We start from the raw sequence: 16,365 nt of genomic DNA, 5'->3' as shown, positions 1-16,365 counted from the left end.
TCCCTAATCCGATGAGACCGATGACCTCGCTGTCTGGTCTCCTTCCCCAAAACAACCAACCAACCGTACTCTGACAAGCACCAACACACCTCTGCCTAAGTGGACTGCTGCCAGCGCCACCGTGCGACGACCGCAGGTCAAATGCGCCGCATGGTCATACCCTGGGGTGATTTAAACCAGCAAACCGCCCACCAGAGCGTTGTTTCACCAAGTATCAGCACTATCCTTAATTTATGAGCATGAGTGTGCTTCGCTTTTCACCGTGTAGGTTCATCTGATGATGCTATAAGCGGAGTTCTTCCTAACATCATACCAGATGATGATGATGATAATTGTAGCAATACCCATCGCACGAGCAATTACTCGTGCATTTATTGATGGGTGCTCTTCAACATGATGTAGTATGGCCTTTCTCAATTGGAGTATGCAGCGTCTCCTCTGAGCACCACAGTCACGCCTGCTGATGGTGAAAATATCACTTTCTCGAAGATGTTGCGTAACTGTGATGAAAAGAGTATGCGATTCAGTCAGACGTTGTGGATAACCATCTTGATAAACGTGACGAGCAGTTCTTCCATTACCGTGAATTTTGCCGTACAGAACGAACATGTCGGTGTATTCTGCAGACGTGTACCTAACCATGTTTCTCTAAGACTCAAACACACGCAAATATGGCTCGAACCAGATCGGAAAGGTAGGATAGACGTGAAATGACATCATCCTATCCGACGTACTACCCTACTGTTTCCGGACATGAGTTCCGAATAAAAATATTGCCTACCCAAATTTCATTCAAAATAACATCATTTTATTCTAATAACTATTTGCATGAAAATGCACAAAAAATTTAAATTTCTTTCCAGAATGGTAAAATCAAACAAAAAATTAAATAATTTTTATTTCTACAGGGTTTAAAAAAGGCATTTCGTATGCCTGTATCAGATTTTAATTTATTTTCACACTGCCAGTAAATAAAATTGTGATTCAATATTTGTTATTTAAGTTATTAACTTGCTAGTAAATAAGGAATTCAAAAAAGTAAACAAGTATTAAACGCCCAATCCATGATTACAGTCTGATGACTGTACTTGCTGATCTACTGAAGAATTTGTAATTTAATTTCAAAAGTGTTAGAAATCTTTCAATTTGGAAGGCTTGTATTTTACAGTTTTTCTGAGAATTACATGTTTTTCCTTTAGGAAATCGGTGTCCAGTGTGTGATCTTCATATCAAGAAAATCCGAGAGGGCAAGTCTGCAATGTCCCCTTGTTAGTCATATTCCAGTGCTCCTGACGAATGAGGCTATGCAGTGATCGAGGTTACGCTCAACAGGCACACGCTCTGGCTAGCTGGAGGTGGTGTTAACATAAGAAACGGGCCTGGAAAGATCTGACTGAAACAAAAAACTAATTATTTCCCACTGAAACTGAAAGTTTGGTGTTTTTTCGTGATTTAATCCCTTTCGACTTTGACACTTTACCCTGTTTAGTTTTCTGGAGATTATTGCTGGGAGTTACTAGAAACCAACTCACGGCAGTTTAATGACTGGTTGGATCCGTTTGTCTTTCTTGAAGTAACTGAATTTGTACAGGGTATTTATTAATGGCATGGGAGAAATCACAATTCTAACCGAGTCTCGCACATAAAATCGGGGATGGTGACCATTCCTTGGACTGATTTAAAAGTGTATTAGCAGAGAGGGATAATTGTGGTCCACCAATAAATGTTTGCAAGTATACCTGCAGAGCAATACGTTGTTGCATCTGTCTCGCAACCTACACATGCCAGTCGCTATGAAATACTCTCAGTCGATTTAAAAAAAAAACTATTTGGTAAATAACATCGATTTTTTGCGTCTTATACCTTCAAATATTCACTCAAGGTTGTAGGTCATACATTGCAGTCTATGAAATGTACCTTTCCTCTTTTTTTTTTTTTTCGTCAATCTTCTGATTGCTTTGATGCGGCCCGCCACGAATTCCTCTCCTGTGCTAACCTCTTCATCTCAGAGTAGCATTTGCAACCTACATCCTCAATTATTTGCTGGGTGTATTCCAATCTCTGTCTTCCTCTTCACGTTTTTCTCTCTACAGCTCCCTCTAGTGCCATGAAAGTCATTCCCTCATGTCTTAACAGATGTCCTATCATCCTGTCCCTTCTCCTTGTCCACGTGTTCTTTTCCCCTCCGATTCTGCGCAGAACCTCCTCATTCCTTGCCGTATCAGTCTACCTCATTTTCAACATTCGTCTGTAGCATCACATCTCAAATGCTACAACTCTCTTCTGTTTCCCCACAGTCCATGTTTCACTACCATACAATTCTGTGTTCCAGATATACATTCTCAGAAATCTGCTCCTCAATTTGAGGCCGATATTTGATATTAGTAGACTTGTCTTGGGCAGGAATGCCCTTTTTGCCATTGCTAGTCTGCTTTTGATGTCCTCCTTGCTCCGTCCGTCATTGGTTATTTTACTGACTAGGTAGCAGAATTCCTTAACTTCATCTACTTCGTGACCATCAATCCTGATGTTAAGTTTCTCGCTGTTCTCATTTCTAATACTTCTCCTTATCTTCGTCGTTCTTCGATTTACTCTCAATCCATACTCTATACTCATTAGACAGTTCATTCCGTTCAGCACATCATGTAAATCTTCTTCGCTTTCACTCAAGACAGCAATGTCATCAGCGTATCGTGTCATTGATATTCTTTCACCTTGTATTTTAATTCCACTCCTGAACGTTCCTTTTAATTCCATCATTGCTTCCTCGATGTATATTGAACAGTAGGTGCAAAAGGCTACGTCCTTGTCTTACACCCTTTTCAATACGAGCACTTCGTTCTTGGTCGTTCACTCTTATTATTCCCTCTTGGCTGATGTACTTATAGTATATGACCCCTCTCTCCCTATAGCTTACCCCAACTTTTTTCAGAATTTCGAACATCTTGCACCAGTTTACACTGTCGAACGTTTTTTCTAGGTCGACAAATCCTACGAATGTGTCTTGATTTTTCTTTAGTATTGCTTCCATTATTAACCGCAACGTGATAATTGCCTCTCTAGTGCGTTTACCTTTCCTAAAGCCAAACTGGTCGTCATCTTGCACATCTTCAATTTTCTTTTGCATTCTTCTGTATATTATTCTTGTAAGCAACTTGGATGCCTGCGTGCATTAAGCTGATTGTGCGATAATCCTTGCACTTGTCAGCTCTTGCCGTCTTCGGAACTGTGTGGATGATGCTTTTCCGAAAGTCAGATGGTCATGTCGCCAGACTCATACATTCTATACACCAACGTGAATAGTCGTTTTGTTGTCACTTCCCCCAGTGATTTTAGAAATTCTGATGGAATGATATCTATCCCTTCTGCCTTATTGATCTTAAGTTCTCCAAAGCTCTTTTGAGTTCTGATTCTAATACTGGATCCCCTATCTCTTCTAAATCGACTCCTCTTTCTTCTTCTGTCATATCATACAAATCTTCCCCCTGATAGAGGCTTTCAAAGAATTGTTTCCATCTATCCGCTCTCTCCTCTGTATTTAACAGAGGACTTCCAGTTGTACTCTTAATGTTAACATTCTTGCTTTTAATGTCACCGAAGGTTGTTTTGACTATGCTGTATGGTGAGTCTGTCCTTCCGACAATCATTTCTTTTTCGATCTCTTCAAATTTTTCCTGCAGCCATTTCGTCTTAGCTTCCCTGCACTTCCTGTTTATTTCATTCCTCAGTGACTTGTATTTTTCTATTCGTGAATTTCCCGGAACATTTTTGTACTTCCTCCTTTCATCGATGAATTATTTCTTCTGTTACCCATGATTTGTCCGCAGTTACCTTCTTTGTACCTATGTTTCCCTTCCCAACTTCTGTGATGGCAGTTTTAGAGATGTTCATTCCTCTTCAACCATACTGCCTACTGAGCTATTCCGTATTGCTGTATCTATAGCCTTAGAGAACTTCAACCGTATCTCGTCATTCCTTAGTACTTTCGTATCCCACTTCTTTGCGCATTGATTCTTCCTGACTAATGTCTTAAACTTCATCCTACTCTTCGTCACTACTATATTCTGATTTGAATCTATATCTGCACTTGGGTACACCTTACAGTCCAGTGTCTGATTTCGGAAACTATGTCTAACCATGAGGTAATCTGAGATCTTCCCGTATCACCCGACCTTTCCAAGTATACCTCCTCCTCTTGTGATTCTTGAACAGAGTGTTCGCTATTGCTAGCTGAAACTTGTTATAGAACTCAATTAGTCTTTCTCCTCCCTCATTCCTTGTTCTAAGCCAATATTCTCCTGTAACATTTTCTTTTACTGATTCCCGCATAGCTGCATTCCAATCCCCCATGACTATTATACGAGCCCCCTTTACATACTGTATTACCCTTTCAATATCCTCATACATTTTATCTCTTTATCTTCAGCTTACAACGTCGGCATCGTTGACGGTGTTGGTTTGCTGTCGATTCTGACTAGAACAATCTTGTCACTGAACTGTTCACAGTAACACACTCTCTGCCCTACCTTCATAATCATAACGAATTCTACTCGCGTTATACCATTCGCTGCTGCTGTTGGTATTACCCTATACTCACCTGACCAGAAATCCTTTTCTTCTTTCCTCTTCACTTCACTGACCCCTACTATTTCCAGATTGAGCCTTTGCATTTCTCTTTTCACATTTTTTTAGTTTCTCTACCGCGTTTAATGTACCTAACATATCGAAACTGTATTGCAAGCTGAGAGCAGAATAATATCTGTTTCCATTCTCGAGATAATGATTTGTATGTCAGACGAAAAGTCGCACGCAGTGCGCACTGCAATGTTCACGTGCATCGTGAATCATATAGGTCTCATCAAGGTTTTTGCAAATTACAGCACACAAAAACGTCATTATCTTGTTGTGTGATTAACACCCAAAACTTTATACGTCAAGTAACAAGAGGTACCTGTAGTTTGTTTTGCTGTAGCGATACACATTTTTAAAAGCATTTAATATCTAGTTCATCCAGTCAAAAAGAGTATTCAATAAAATTTTCTCGGTTTTCAAGCTGTATCAAGTCGAATTAAATATTAAAGATTTCGATGGCTATTTCCATCACCGAAATATCACTGACTGTCAGTGACGACGATGGCGAAAATAGCCATTGCAACTCGAGTATTTTATTCGAATTGACGCGGCTTGAATACTGAGACGATTTTATTCAAGCACGCTACAGCGAAAAACTAGGACAACGAAGAGCACTGTGGTATGGGACATGTTAATACACAAAAAAAGATGCACAACTAAGTAGTTATGTAAATTGGTCAAAAGTTGATATTCATACAGGTATCGACAGAAAATCCAAAACTGAAAACTTCGGAGCCCTATGGATAAATATGTGACGCTGCAGCGCAGTTTCTCCACATAATGGGCAAGGATAGTAAACAAGCGATATGTCGATACCAGAACAAAAAGTCTCTGCGAATTTCATTCCATGACCTAGTTGAATAGTAACTTCGCAGACAGGCGCGTAATATATATATGTGTCGACGAATTGAAGAGGTATTATTGAGGTATTGAGATTGTGTGAGTTGATGATTATTGGAGATTTGGTGGACAAGAGGTAAGGTAAATGATATTGATGATAAGGTTTATATGTATCGACATAAGAGGTATTATTGAAGTTTAAGATTATGTGATGCTGATGATTATAGGAGTTTCGGTGGATAAGAGGTAAAATAAGTGAGGAGCATATGTTTTTTGTTGGTCATATGGAACAAGGAGGATGAAGATGGCAGACTAGAACACTCAAGTGGAAGGAAGATTGTCTACACACACACTTTGTTAAATCACCATCACATTTTCGCACCATATAGATATGTTCCTGACCTTCATAAATAGGAGACAATCTGAGCTGCCCAATTAGACTGTTTGCAGATTAGGCAGTCGTCTTTTAAAGTCGTCAGTTAATCAAACCAAATTTCAAAATGATTTAAACAAAATATTTATATGGTGCGAAAATGGCAATTAACTCTAAATAATGAGAAGTGTGATGTCATCAGCTTGAGCACTAAAACATCCCCGCTAAGTTTCGGTTACACGTTAGATCACACAAATCTAATGGCTGTAAATTCAACTGAATATTTAGGGATTACAATTACGAATAACTTAAATTCGGGCTGTCACACAGATAACGCTGCGGGTAAAGCAAACTAAAGACAGCGATTTATTGCCAGAACACTTAGAAAATGCAAACAGGTCTACTAAAGAGACTACTTACACCCTGCCTGTCCGCCCTTGCCGGCCAGAATGGCCGAGCGGTTCTAGGCGCTTCAGTCTGGCACCGCGCGACCGCTACGGTCGCAGGTTCGAATTTTGCCTCGGGCATGGATGTGTGTGATGTCCTTAGGTTAGTTAGGTTTAAGTAGTTCTAAGGGGACTGATGACCTCAGCTGTTAAGTCCCATAGTGCTCAGAGCCATTTTGTCCGACTTTTCAGGAGTATTGCTGTACGCTGTGGTATGCGCGTCAGAGGGGACTGACGGAGGACATCGAAGAAATTCAGAGAAGGGCAGCTCGTTTTTTTATTATCGCCAAGTGCGGGTCAAAGTGTCACGGACATGATTCGTGAATTGGGATGGCAATCATTAAGACAAAGGCATTCTTCGTTGTGGCAGAATCTTCTCGTAAAATTTCCGTCACTCTCTTCTCCGATTGCGAAAATGTTCTGTTGACGACAACCTCCTTAGGAGAAATGATCATCATGATAAAATAACAGAATTCAGAGCAACACGAAAGACTTAAGGCTCTTTTTTCCCCGGAACCGTTCGAGAGTGGAAAGGTGGAGAAATAGCTTGATGGTAGTTCGATGAAACCCTTGTCAGGCACTTAATGGCGAGTTGCTGAGAAATCATGTACATGTATATGTAGATTACCAGTTCGTATTGTATATCCTCTCTACATCTGTCTTTTCAATTATTGTCTCCTTCATGACATTCTGTTCTTAAAATTGAGGTTATATTTCAGTACAAGCTGTAAGTAATTTCTTGCGTCCTGTGTTTTATTCTTGATACCTTTATGAATTCAATGAATATATTCCAGTCAAATTTTCTAAAAGCTTCCTCTAATTTACAAATGCTGTAAACGCAGGTTTGAATTTCTTCAGTCTGTCTTCTAAGATATGTTGTGGAATCAATATTGTGTCGCTTGTGCAGATATTTGACCGGAATTTAAAATGGTGCTCAAGTTCGTTCGATTAACTCCCTCCCTCCTCTATAAAATTCCGTTTTCCAGGCGTTCCTCTTTTGCTTCTATATGGCTTGGCATCCGAGTTTTTCTTTATTTAATTATCCAATAATCTGCATCTATTCTTTCCTAGCAAACTTCTATAGGCTTCCACTTTTCTACTGGCCATTATGCTTTGCCAGTTTCCAGTTTCAGTGTACCTCATTCTTAGACGTATGTATTCCCTTTGCCTCGTCAATTGTATTCAGTACCTCATAGGTTATCAAAAGATTTATACTGTACTTTATTCCACTTTCACCCTCTGCCACCTTCACTATATCATCTCTTAAAACTACCCATTGTCTTGTAGTGCATTCCTATCTCCAGTTTCAGCCAGTCATTATTTAATGCTCTCTTTGAGATTCTGAATAACTCTGCAATTTATCCAGGTCCGATCTCGATATATTAAGTGTATGATCCTTTTTTCACAATTCTTAAACCAAGTTTAGTTATGAATAAAATCGACTCGCGGCGAAAAACCATAACACGGTTACCTCTTTAAATCCTTTCCCTCACTCCAGTTTTTCTTTCCCGTCCTTGTTCTACTATTAAATTTTAGTCCTCCACTAAAATTAATTTTTTTTCTCTGTTAAAGCCTCAGTTTCTTCTGTTGTCTCGTCATAGATTTTTTTCATTTTCTTCGTCACCAGTGGTGTTAATAGGCATGTAAACTTATATTACTGTGGTGGGTGCTGGTTTCGTTTCTATCCTGCCTATAATGATACATCATACGTTAATGAAAGTTTGAGTAAAGACTTGAGCATAGTAGCACTGCTTCATTGACTGTTTCAATAAGTAACACTAGCTGAGTGGCTAAAATATGTGTGGTTCACACAACGAAAATTGAAAAGCAGCTATCAGATACATAAATTCTGAACAAATACCTACGATATTAAAGCTATGCACTATTTATAGCAACCAACTGAACGCACATACTGCACTTCGGAACATTAAAAGCTGTACTGTGAGTCATCGAAAATTTTTCTTCTAGAGTGGTCAGTTTTTTAGATTTTATTACTGTCTAATGAGACAAGGTACAGTTACGAATGATAAATCACCAGTTGCATTAACGGTAAACAAGGAAACATAAATAACGAAATACACACATCAAAAAAAGTTATGCATCACCTCAGTTTCGAGAGTTACGGAACCTGTACACAAAATTGGAATAGAGATTAACATAAACATCATTTCCGCCCTTCTGATTGCTCATGAAAACCGCACATTGCATGTTGTACGACCATACAGCGAGATCTTCAGAAGTGGTGGTTCAGATTGCTGGACACACCGGTACCACTAATACCCAGTAGCACATCTTCTTACACTGACATATGTCTGTATTCGTCGTGGCATACTATCCACAAGTTCATCAAAGCACTGTTGGTCCAGATTGTCCCATTCCTTAACGGCGATTCGGCGTAGATCCCCCAGAGTGGTTGGTGGGTCACGTCATCCATAAAAAAACCTTTTCAATCTATCCCAGACATGTTCGATAGAGTTCATGTCTGTAGAACATGCTGGACACTCTACTCGAGTGAGGTCATTATCCTGGAGGAATTCGTTCACAAGATGTGCATGATGGCGGCTGCGAATTGTCGTCCATGAAGACGATTACCGTGCCAATATGCTGCCTATATGGTTGCACTATCGGTCGGAGGATGGCATTCGCGTATCGTACAGGCGTTACGGCGCCTTCCATGACCACCAGTGGCGTGCGTCGGCCCCACATAATTCCACCTCAAAACGGCAGGGAACCTCCTCCTTGCTGCACTCTCTGGACATTGTTTCTAAGGCGTTCGTCCTGACCGAGCTGCCTATAAAACACGTCTCCAACCATTGTCTGTTTGAAGGCATATGCGACACTCATCGGTGAAGAGAACGTGATGCCAATAATGAGCGGTCGGGTCGGCATGTTTATTTGGCTCATCTGTACCGCTCTGCATGGTGTCGTGGTTGCAAAGATTGACCTCTCCATGGAAGTCGGGAGTGAAGTTGCGAATCATGCAGCCTATTGCGCACAGTTTGAGACGTAACACGACGTACTGTGGCTGAACGAAAAGCATTATTCAACATGGTGGCGTTGCTGTCAGGGTTCCTCCGAGCCATAGGTAGCGGTAATGCACTGCAGTAGTAACCCTTTGGCGGCCTGAGCGAGGCAAGTCATCGACAGTTCCTGTCTCTCTGCATCTCTTCCATGTCCGAAAAATATCGCTTTGGTTCACTCCGAGATGCCTGGACACTTCCCTTGTTGAGAGCCCTTCCTGGCACAAAGTAAAAATGCGGACGTGATGGAACCACGGTACTGACCGCCTAGGCATGGTTGAACTACAGACAACACGAGCCGTGCACCTCCTTCCTCGTGGAATGACTGGAACTGACCGGCTGTCGGATCCCTTCGTCTAATAGGCGCTGCTCATGTATGGTTGTTTACATCTTTGGGCGGGTTTAGTGGCATCTCTGAACAGTCAAAGGGACTGTGTGTGTGATACAATATCCTCAGTCAACGACTATCTTCAGGAGTTTTGGGAAGCGGGGTGATGCAAAACTTTTTTGATGTATGTATATGAAATAAGATATATTTAAAAAATGAAGAACTGTGTGTCTTCTTCCAGCAATGTCTTTCATTCATATAGTCTCATGGTATTGTGAATCACATAAACTGTCACACTTGCAGCAGTCATTAACACAATATATTCGACCAACATGATCGAATTTACAATTGCCATAGCTACACGTTCTAACTCCCCATTCTGAACTATACTGTCGTGCTTACCTATGTTTGAGAGGTCAGTTGTTAACCGCCTGTCACTGATTCTCCACTCACAGCTCTGTTCCGTCTATCACTGGTTACCACTGATTGCCGTTTCGGATGAGAACGCCAATTCCGCGTGCCGCTTTGAAGCTACGGAAAGCGTTTGCTGCTGCAGTACGCCATCGCACCGCACTCTAGTGTGAACCGACCGTAAGTGTGTATGGAATCTGACCGGGAATGGGACTCCGCCCGACATCATGGAAGCTTCAAGGACGAGATGCAAGAATCGTTTGAGGCGAAATGAACCGTTTTTAATCATTGAAAGCTCCACGTTTGACATAGAGACAATGGGGTTTCTGTGCTGACTTTGTGTATTGCTTATTTAATGAAAAGCATGTTTTGACAAAAATTTAATAGTGAAAACACAGTAGGCGATATCTGAGAGTTAAGTGAAATTGCTTCATTGTATCCTGATTTTTGTATGATTGAAATTCTATACTAGACTAGTACATACCCCCAATCGCTTCAAAGGAGTTAATGCAGCTTTTGGCCTTGGCGATGTTCTCACTCGTGGCTTCGACGATAGCGCTGGAGTTGAACACGGGGTCCAGAATCTCCTGGGACGTAGCTTCAAATGTGAGCGTCACATCTGGATGCCATACCTGCAACCGAGGATCACCATCTGAGTCTCACCCCAAATAAGCGTTTACAACATTCACTCATAGACCCAAAATATGTATATATTCACACATGTATAACGAGAACAAACCATAAAATAAACATCAAGAAAAGTGGAACAAGGATATTGAAACGCTGTAAAATTGCTTTCGGCGATGCTGAGAGTATTATATTAGAAAGTGACAGAATAAAATCTTGGCGGAAAAATACTTGATATAAGCATAAATAAAGAGGACAGAAAATGCAGATTGTTCTTAACAAGAAAATCATTTCTGTAAAGGAGATTTTTAAATATTAAAAAGTGTTCTCTGGTGAGACTTGTTTGTATTGTTCCCTGACACCGAGTAAAATTTCACGTTCAAGGTATCATTCATGCAAAACCATACCGTCGTTTGAAGTGGCACTGACTTTAGCATGGAGGACATAAATATAGATATCCCTGGCGTAGAGAAGCAACTGTAAGAGTTGAAAATGAATAAGTTGCCATGTCCAGATGGAATCCCAGTTCAGTTTTACAATACCTTTCGGCGCTGATCTCTTACTCTGCTTGCCTTTGTTGCGAATTTCCCGCCCAGGCGAAGTCGTAGGAGGTGGATAAAAGCGCAGGTGACGGGGCCCACACATTTACCAACCAGTACCTTAATATCGGTTTGCTGCAGAATTCTTGAACATATTCTCAGAATATAATAAATGTCCTCGAGAAAGAGAAACTTCTGTTCACTAGCCCCGGATGTACGAAATTTTCCGATTTCCTGTGCTTGGGCAGAAACTTGATGGTGGCACTTCCCCCCCACCCGAGAGTTTGAGACAGGATGATAATGATTTTAAAAAGTCGGTTTTTCAAAAATATGTTCATTTTTAGGGCACATCTTTCTAAATAGTTTGATATACAAGACATATTTGTTCGAGGAAATTTAAGACATTTATTTGGTCTTAAGTGTACCAAAGTGCAGTGCCGAGCGTCTTCACAAAGCATTCTTCTATCCCATGTCACTGTATTTCGCTCTATGGAATTCTACCGTGTATATCTTGTAATGGAAACCATCAAATCTATATTTATGACGGTGGAAATTAAATTGTCCTGTGGTGTCTCTCCTGCTTCCAGTTGTCCGGTTTGACATCCAGCCCCCTCTTTAAAAAGAACTCACAATTAATACTGGGTGGGATTATCTGTGACCGGGAGAATAAGAGCTCTTGAGAAAATTTGCACTCTTTGTTGCCTATTAGCTCATAACTTTCTCTTTTGTGTGTCATGAAATTAAATGCAGGAAGCATAAAACCAGTAAAGACAAGAGGAAAGCAAGACAGTACACATTTCTTCAATCCTTAGGTCGCAACATTTTTTCCTCTCTAACCTTAATACAGCTTCACATGGGGTGCTTTCTTTTCTGCGAAAAAATGTGTTATCTCGTCAAAGTTCGTCAAACGTTTTGCTACATTAAAAGTTAAAGTGTAATTGTCTAATACCGAGAAAGCTGGTTAATACGAATAGTATGCAACACTGGTGTGGTTTCTCGATTTGATTACGTCCCTTTTTTTCACTGTCTGCCAGATAAAACGAAATGGGTCTTTCTAATATTACAGTAATTGTAACACACTCCAAATAAACGAGACTGTTTTGGCACAAATGGACATTTTTATCTACCTCATTTAAAATAATACGACAGAATATAATTCACGAAGTACCAGTGTCAAATGCCTGTTAGGCCCATGACAAGCAAAACGTTTTATGTTAGAAAACAGTTTTACATTTCATTCACGCGCTCCAGTTTCTCAAGCATGAGATCGAAAAGTAGCAGTATGAAATTTTATATAAATTTGGAATCGTCATATTCTTCCACATAATATCTGTGCAACGAGTTTGCCGCTCTATTCCGAGAACAGAACTTAAGTGGCTGCTAACCAGGGACTATACAACTGGCCCTTAGTAGTGTAGCGATATGACAAAAATTTTCCGACAACATTTCATTTTCTTGGATACACCGATAAGACTAATATGTAATCTTTCTTACCTTTTATTCCTATTAGTCGTTTATTTCACTCTGGTAGTCTGGCTCTATGGATTTCGATAGTAATTATAACAACGCTACTCATTCCCACACCTAGTCAACCACATTAACAAACAGCGATTGGCATTCACCCGTTCCGGTTTAATCGGCTCAGCTTGTTTAGCCCCGCCCACTTTTGTCTGCGGGAATGTTTTTCATTTCTAGATGCGACAGGTTCAAATGGTTCAAATGGCTCTGAGCACTATGGGACTCAACTGCTGAGGTCATTAGTCCCCTAGAACTTAGAACTAGTTAAACCTAACTAACCTAAGGACATCACAAACATCCATGCCCGAGGCAGGATTCGAACCTGCGACCGTAGCGGTCTTGCGGTTCCAGACTGCAGCGCCTTTAACCGCACGGCCACTTCGGCCGGCCGATGCGACAGGGATTCCCCTGACAGAGACATCAGGTACACTACGCGCGCATTCAAAAATAAACGTATTATTCGTTCAGAAATTAACTTAGAATGTGTTCAAAAATATTCAAAAACCAACGGGGATGCGTTTCAAAATCATATGAATAATCGATAGACCAACGTAGGCTGGATTCTAGGCGCTTTATGAAACAAGGTTTTTTTCTTCAAGAACATAAATTTGGCACCCCCTGAAATTGCCCCCGGCCCCCCCCCCCCCCATCCTATATCCCGACCTACTGTTCACAAATCAGCACGGATTTAGAAAGCGTCGCTCATGTGAAACTCAACTCTCCCTTTTATCACGTGATATGCTAAAAACCATGAATGGAGGGTAACAGACAGATCCCATCTTCCTAGATTTAAGAAATGCCTCACACGCAGTGCTCCACTGCAGACTGTTAACGAAGGTCCGAGCTCACCTACAAGGTTCCCAGGTTCATGAGGGCTCGAAGACCTTTTAACTATCAGAGCTCATTTAGTTGTCCTGGAGGGTGAGTGTTGATCAAAGACAAGAGTATCGTCAGGAGTTCACCGAGTAAGTGTGATAGGTCCGCTATTACTCTTTATATAGATAAATGATGTAGTGGGCGAGTGAATAACAATTTACGGCGGTTCGCCGATGAAGCTATGGTGTATTTCCAGGTGTTGTCTTTGAGTGACTGTAGGGGCATACAAGACGACTTAGACGAATTTCTAGTTGGTGTGATAAATGGCAACTTTCTCTCTCTGTAGAAAAACGTAAGTTAATGCAGATGAGCAGGACAATCAATCTTGCGACGTTCAAATACAGCATTAGTAGCAAGCTCCTTGACACAGTCACACCGATTAAATACCTAAGCGTAACATTGCAAAGCGATATGAAATGGATTGAGCATGTTATGTTGGTAATAGGGAAGCCGAATGCTCGACTTCGTTTCATTGGGAGAGTTTTGGGAAAGCATGCCGCATCTATAAAGGATACGGCGTATAGAACGCTAGTGCGACCAATTCTTGACTATCGCTCAAGGGTTTGCGATCCTCACTAGGTCAGGTTAAAGGAAGACATCGAAACAGTTCAGAGGCGTGCTTTAAATTCGTTACCGGAAGGATCGGTCAGCTGGCAAGGAGTAAAGAAATGCTAAGTGAACTTCCTTGCAGGGACGACGACGCTCTTTTCGTGAGGCACTATTGCGGAAATTTAGAGAACCGGCGTTTGAGGTCGACTTCAGATCAATTCTACTGCCGCCAACGCACATTCTGCGTAAATACCGCGAACGTAAGGTGAGAGATTAGAGGTCGTACTGAGGCTTATAGACAGTGAAGACAGTGGTTCTACCTCATTCTATTTGAGAATGGAACAGGAAGAAGTATCTATGGAGAAACATGGGCGATACGTCTTGTGCAATAAAGGGCAGTTGAAACTTTCTGAAATGTGGTGCTACAGAACAATGTAGAAAACTGAATGGAAATTTTGAACAACTAATGAGTAACTACTTAACTGAACTCGAAAGAAAAATGTGTTTCTGCACAGCGTGAGTAAAAGAAAAGATCGGTTGATAGGACAGAACCTGACGTATTATAACACTAGGACTCTGTTCACGGATATTACTTTCACTTTTACTTTTTCAGAATTATGTTTGCTGTTCCATCTATTATTTGTTTATGTAATTCGTTGAAATACTTAAGTTTAAGAATTTGTAAATCGGACTTAAACAAATGAAAGTCTTTATACTGAAAAGTTAATTTTGGAGTGGTCTATAGAGAATTGTAGAACTTTGGCAGTAACAGTATGATGTGTTAAGATACGGGGCAGGAGATGTGTGGCTAGATAGGAAAACTAATGGTCGTGTGACAGAATGGTGAGCATCTGGAAATGAGCAATACCATAAGTATTATTTGTGTGGAGAAGATGCTCAAGGAGATGCAACGCAATTAAGCAACTGACGATTTGTTCAACGACGAAATGGGACGCGCTGATAACATCTTTCTACATACTAAGAGCTACAGTAACACGCTAAAGAACTACCGTACGTCAGTTATGCCCAATTCAGATTTCGAGACTGACCACTCACTAACTTTGTAGAGATTACATGGGAGCCTACAGTGCTTCAAATTACGGTTAGATGTGTTTTTATTCGTAGGGAACATTTTATCCCGAACTTAAATTTGTTTCCTTTGTCATGATCTCTAATCATGAATTACGAGCCACTGTTGTTTCAGAAAGATCCATTTACATAATTAGTGGCTGATAACTATGTCAAAAGTAATGTGTTACACCTGGTAACTTGTACAGTCAAATGACGGTACATTTTTGTCATTTTCTTGCACTACCGTAGGTCGTGTTGTCAGTGCAGGACGATTGTGAGCAAATGGATACAGTGTGATTTGCTGTCTCAAGTATAAAAGTGAATATACTGCCACATTTCGTTAGTTGTGTTGTAAGTAAATTGGTGTGATGAATCGGCATTGCAAATTTGTATCCACTAATTACTGAATTACATTATTTGTATAAAAGTATTTTATAAAATTCGTTTGCTTTGTTTTTATATGCTCTCGTGCACGTTATTTTTTTGGAAATAATTTTATGCAATTTTTGTATTTTTTGTGTGATCACATATTATTAATAGATATCGACGCCCCATCGAGCCCCGATAACTTGACTGCATTAATTGAACTTTCGGATGAGAAACAAACTCAAATGTGTTCCTAAACACTGCAATAATATAATTGGACGTTTTTCTAACAAATTGCAGCAATAGCACACGATATTTAATTTTTGAGGCATTTAGCTTTGCTTTAACTTGGTGTTTCTTATATTCTGATAACTATACTTTCCAACAGACATTTCTGGAAATAGATCGTGTAGTATATTATAGACGGTCGAGTCACATTACCACCTATGTTCGACATCCACATCCAATAACCACTCACAGACGGCAGGTGGCAAGCACTAGCAGTGGAGGGTATCTAAAGCTTGACGGGAGAGAGGACGCGGAAAGCAATGCAGCCGTTGTCAAACTGCGGAAACGGAACGATTTATCTAACATAGAAAACTGCCTGATCAATCGGGTCCCATCTCGGTAGCTACTATGTCAGTGCAGCGTATTGCTAAGCGTAGGTGCCCGCGTTGCATTCCTGGCCAGGTCAGACTTTTCTTCCTCTCGGTGACTGGGTATTGCGTTGTCCTGACGTTCGTATCAACATAAATGACGTTTAACTACT

General features: G+C 40.6%; 1 protein-coding gene across 2 annotated transcripts in view; it reads right to left on the bottom strand.

Annotated features, from left to right (window-relative positions):
• The window catches only part of LOC124803997 (inter-alpha-trypsin inhibitor heavy chain H4-like), a 145,493-nt gene that overhangs the window by 73,448 nt on the left and 55,680 nt on the right, over window positions 1-16,365 (bottom strand). For both annotated transcript variants that reach the window (XM_047264717.1, XM_047264718.1), the window contains exon 8: window positions 10,535-10,682. In XM_047264717.1, coding sequence (XP_047120673.1) covers window positions 10,535-10,682 — 148 coding nt within the window. The remainder of the gene's footprint in view (window positions 1-10,534; window positions 10,683-16,365) is intronic.

This window comes from Schistocerca piceifrons, chromosome 1 (genome assembly GCF_021461385.2).
Source record: "Schistocerca piceifrons isolate TAMUIC-IGC-003096 chromosome 1, iqSchPice1.1, whole genome shotgun sequence".
NCBI classification, from domain to species: domain Eukaryota; kingdom Metazoa; phylum Arthropoda; class Insecta; order Orthoptera; family Acrididae; genus Schistocerca; species Schistocerca piceifrons.
Note: the sequence above shows the minus strand (reverse complement) of the source record. Positions and strands in the feature narration are given on the sequence as shown.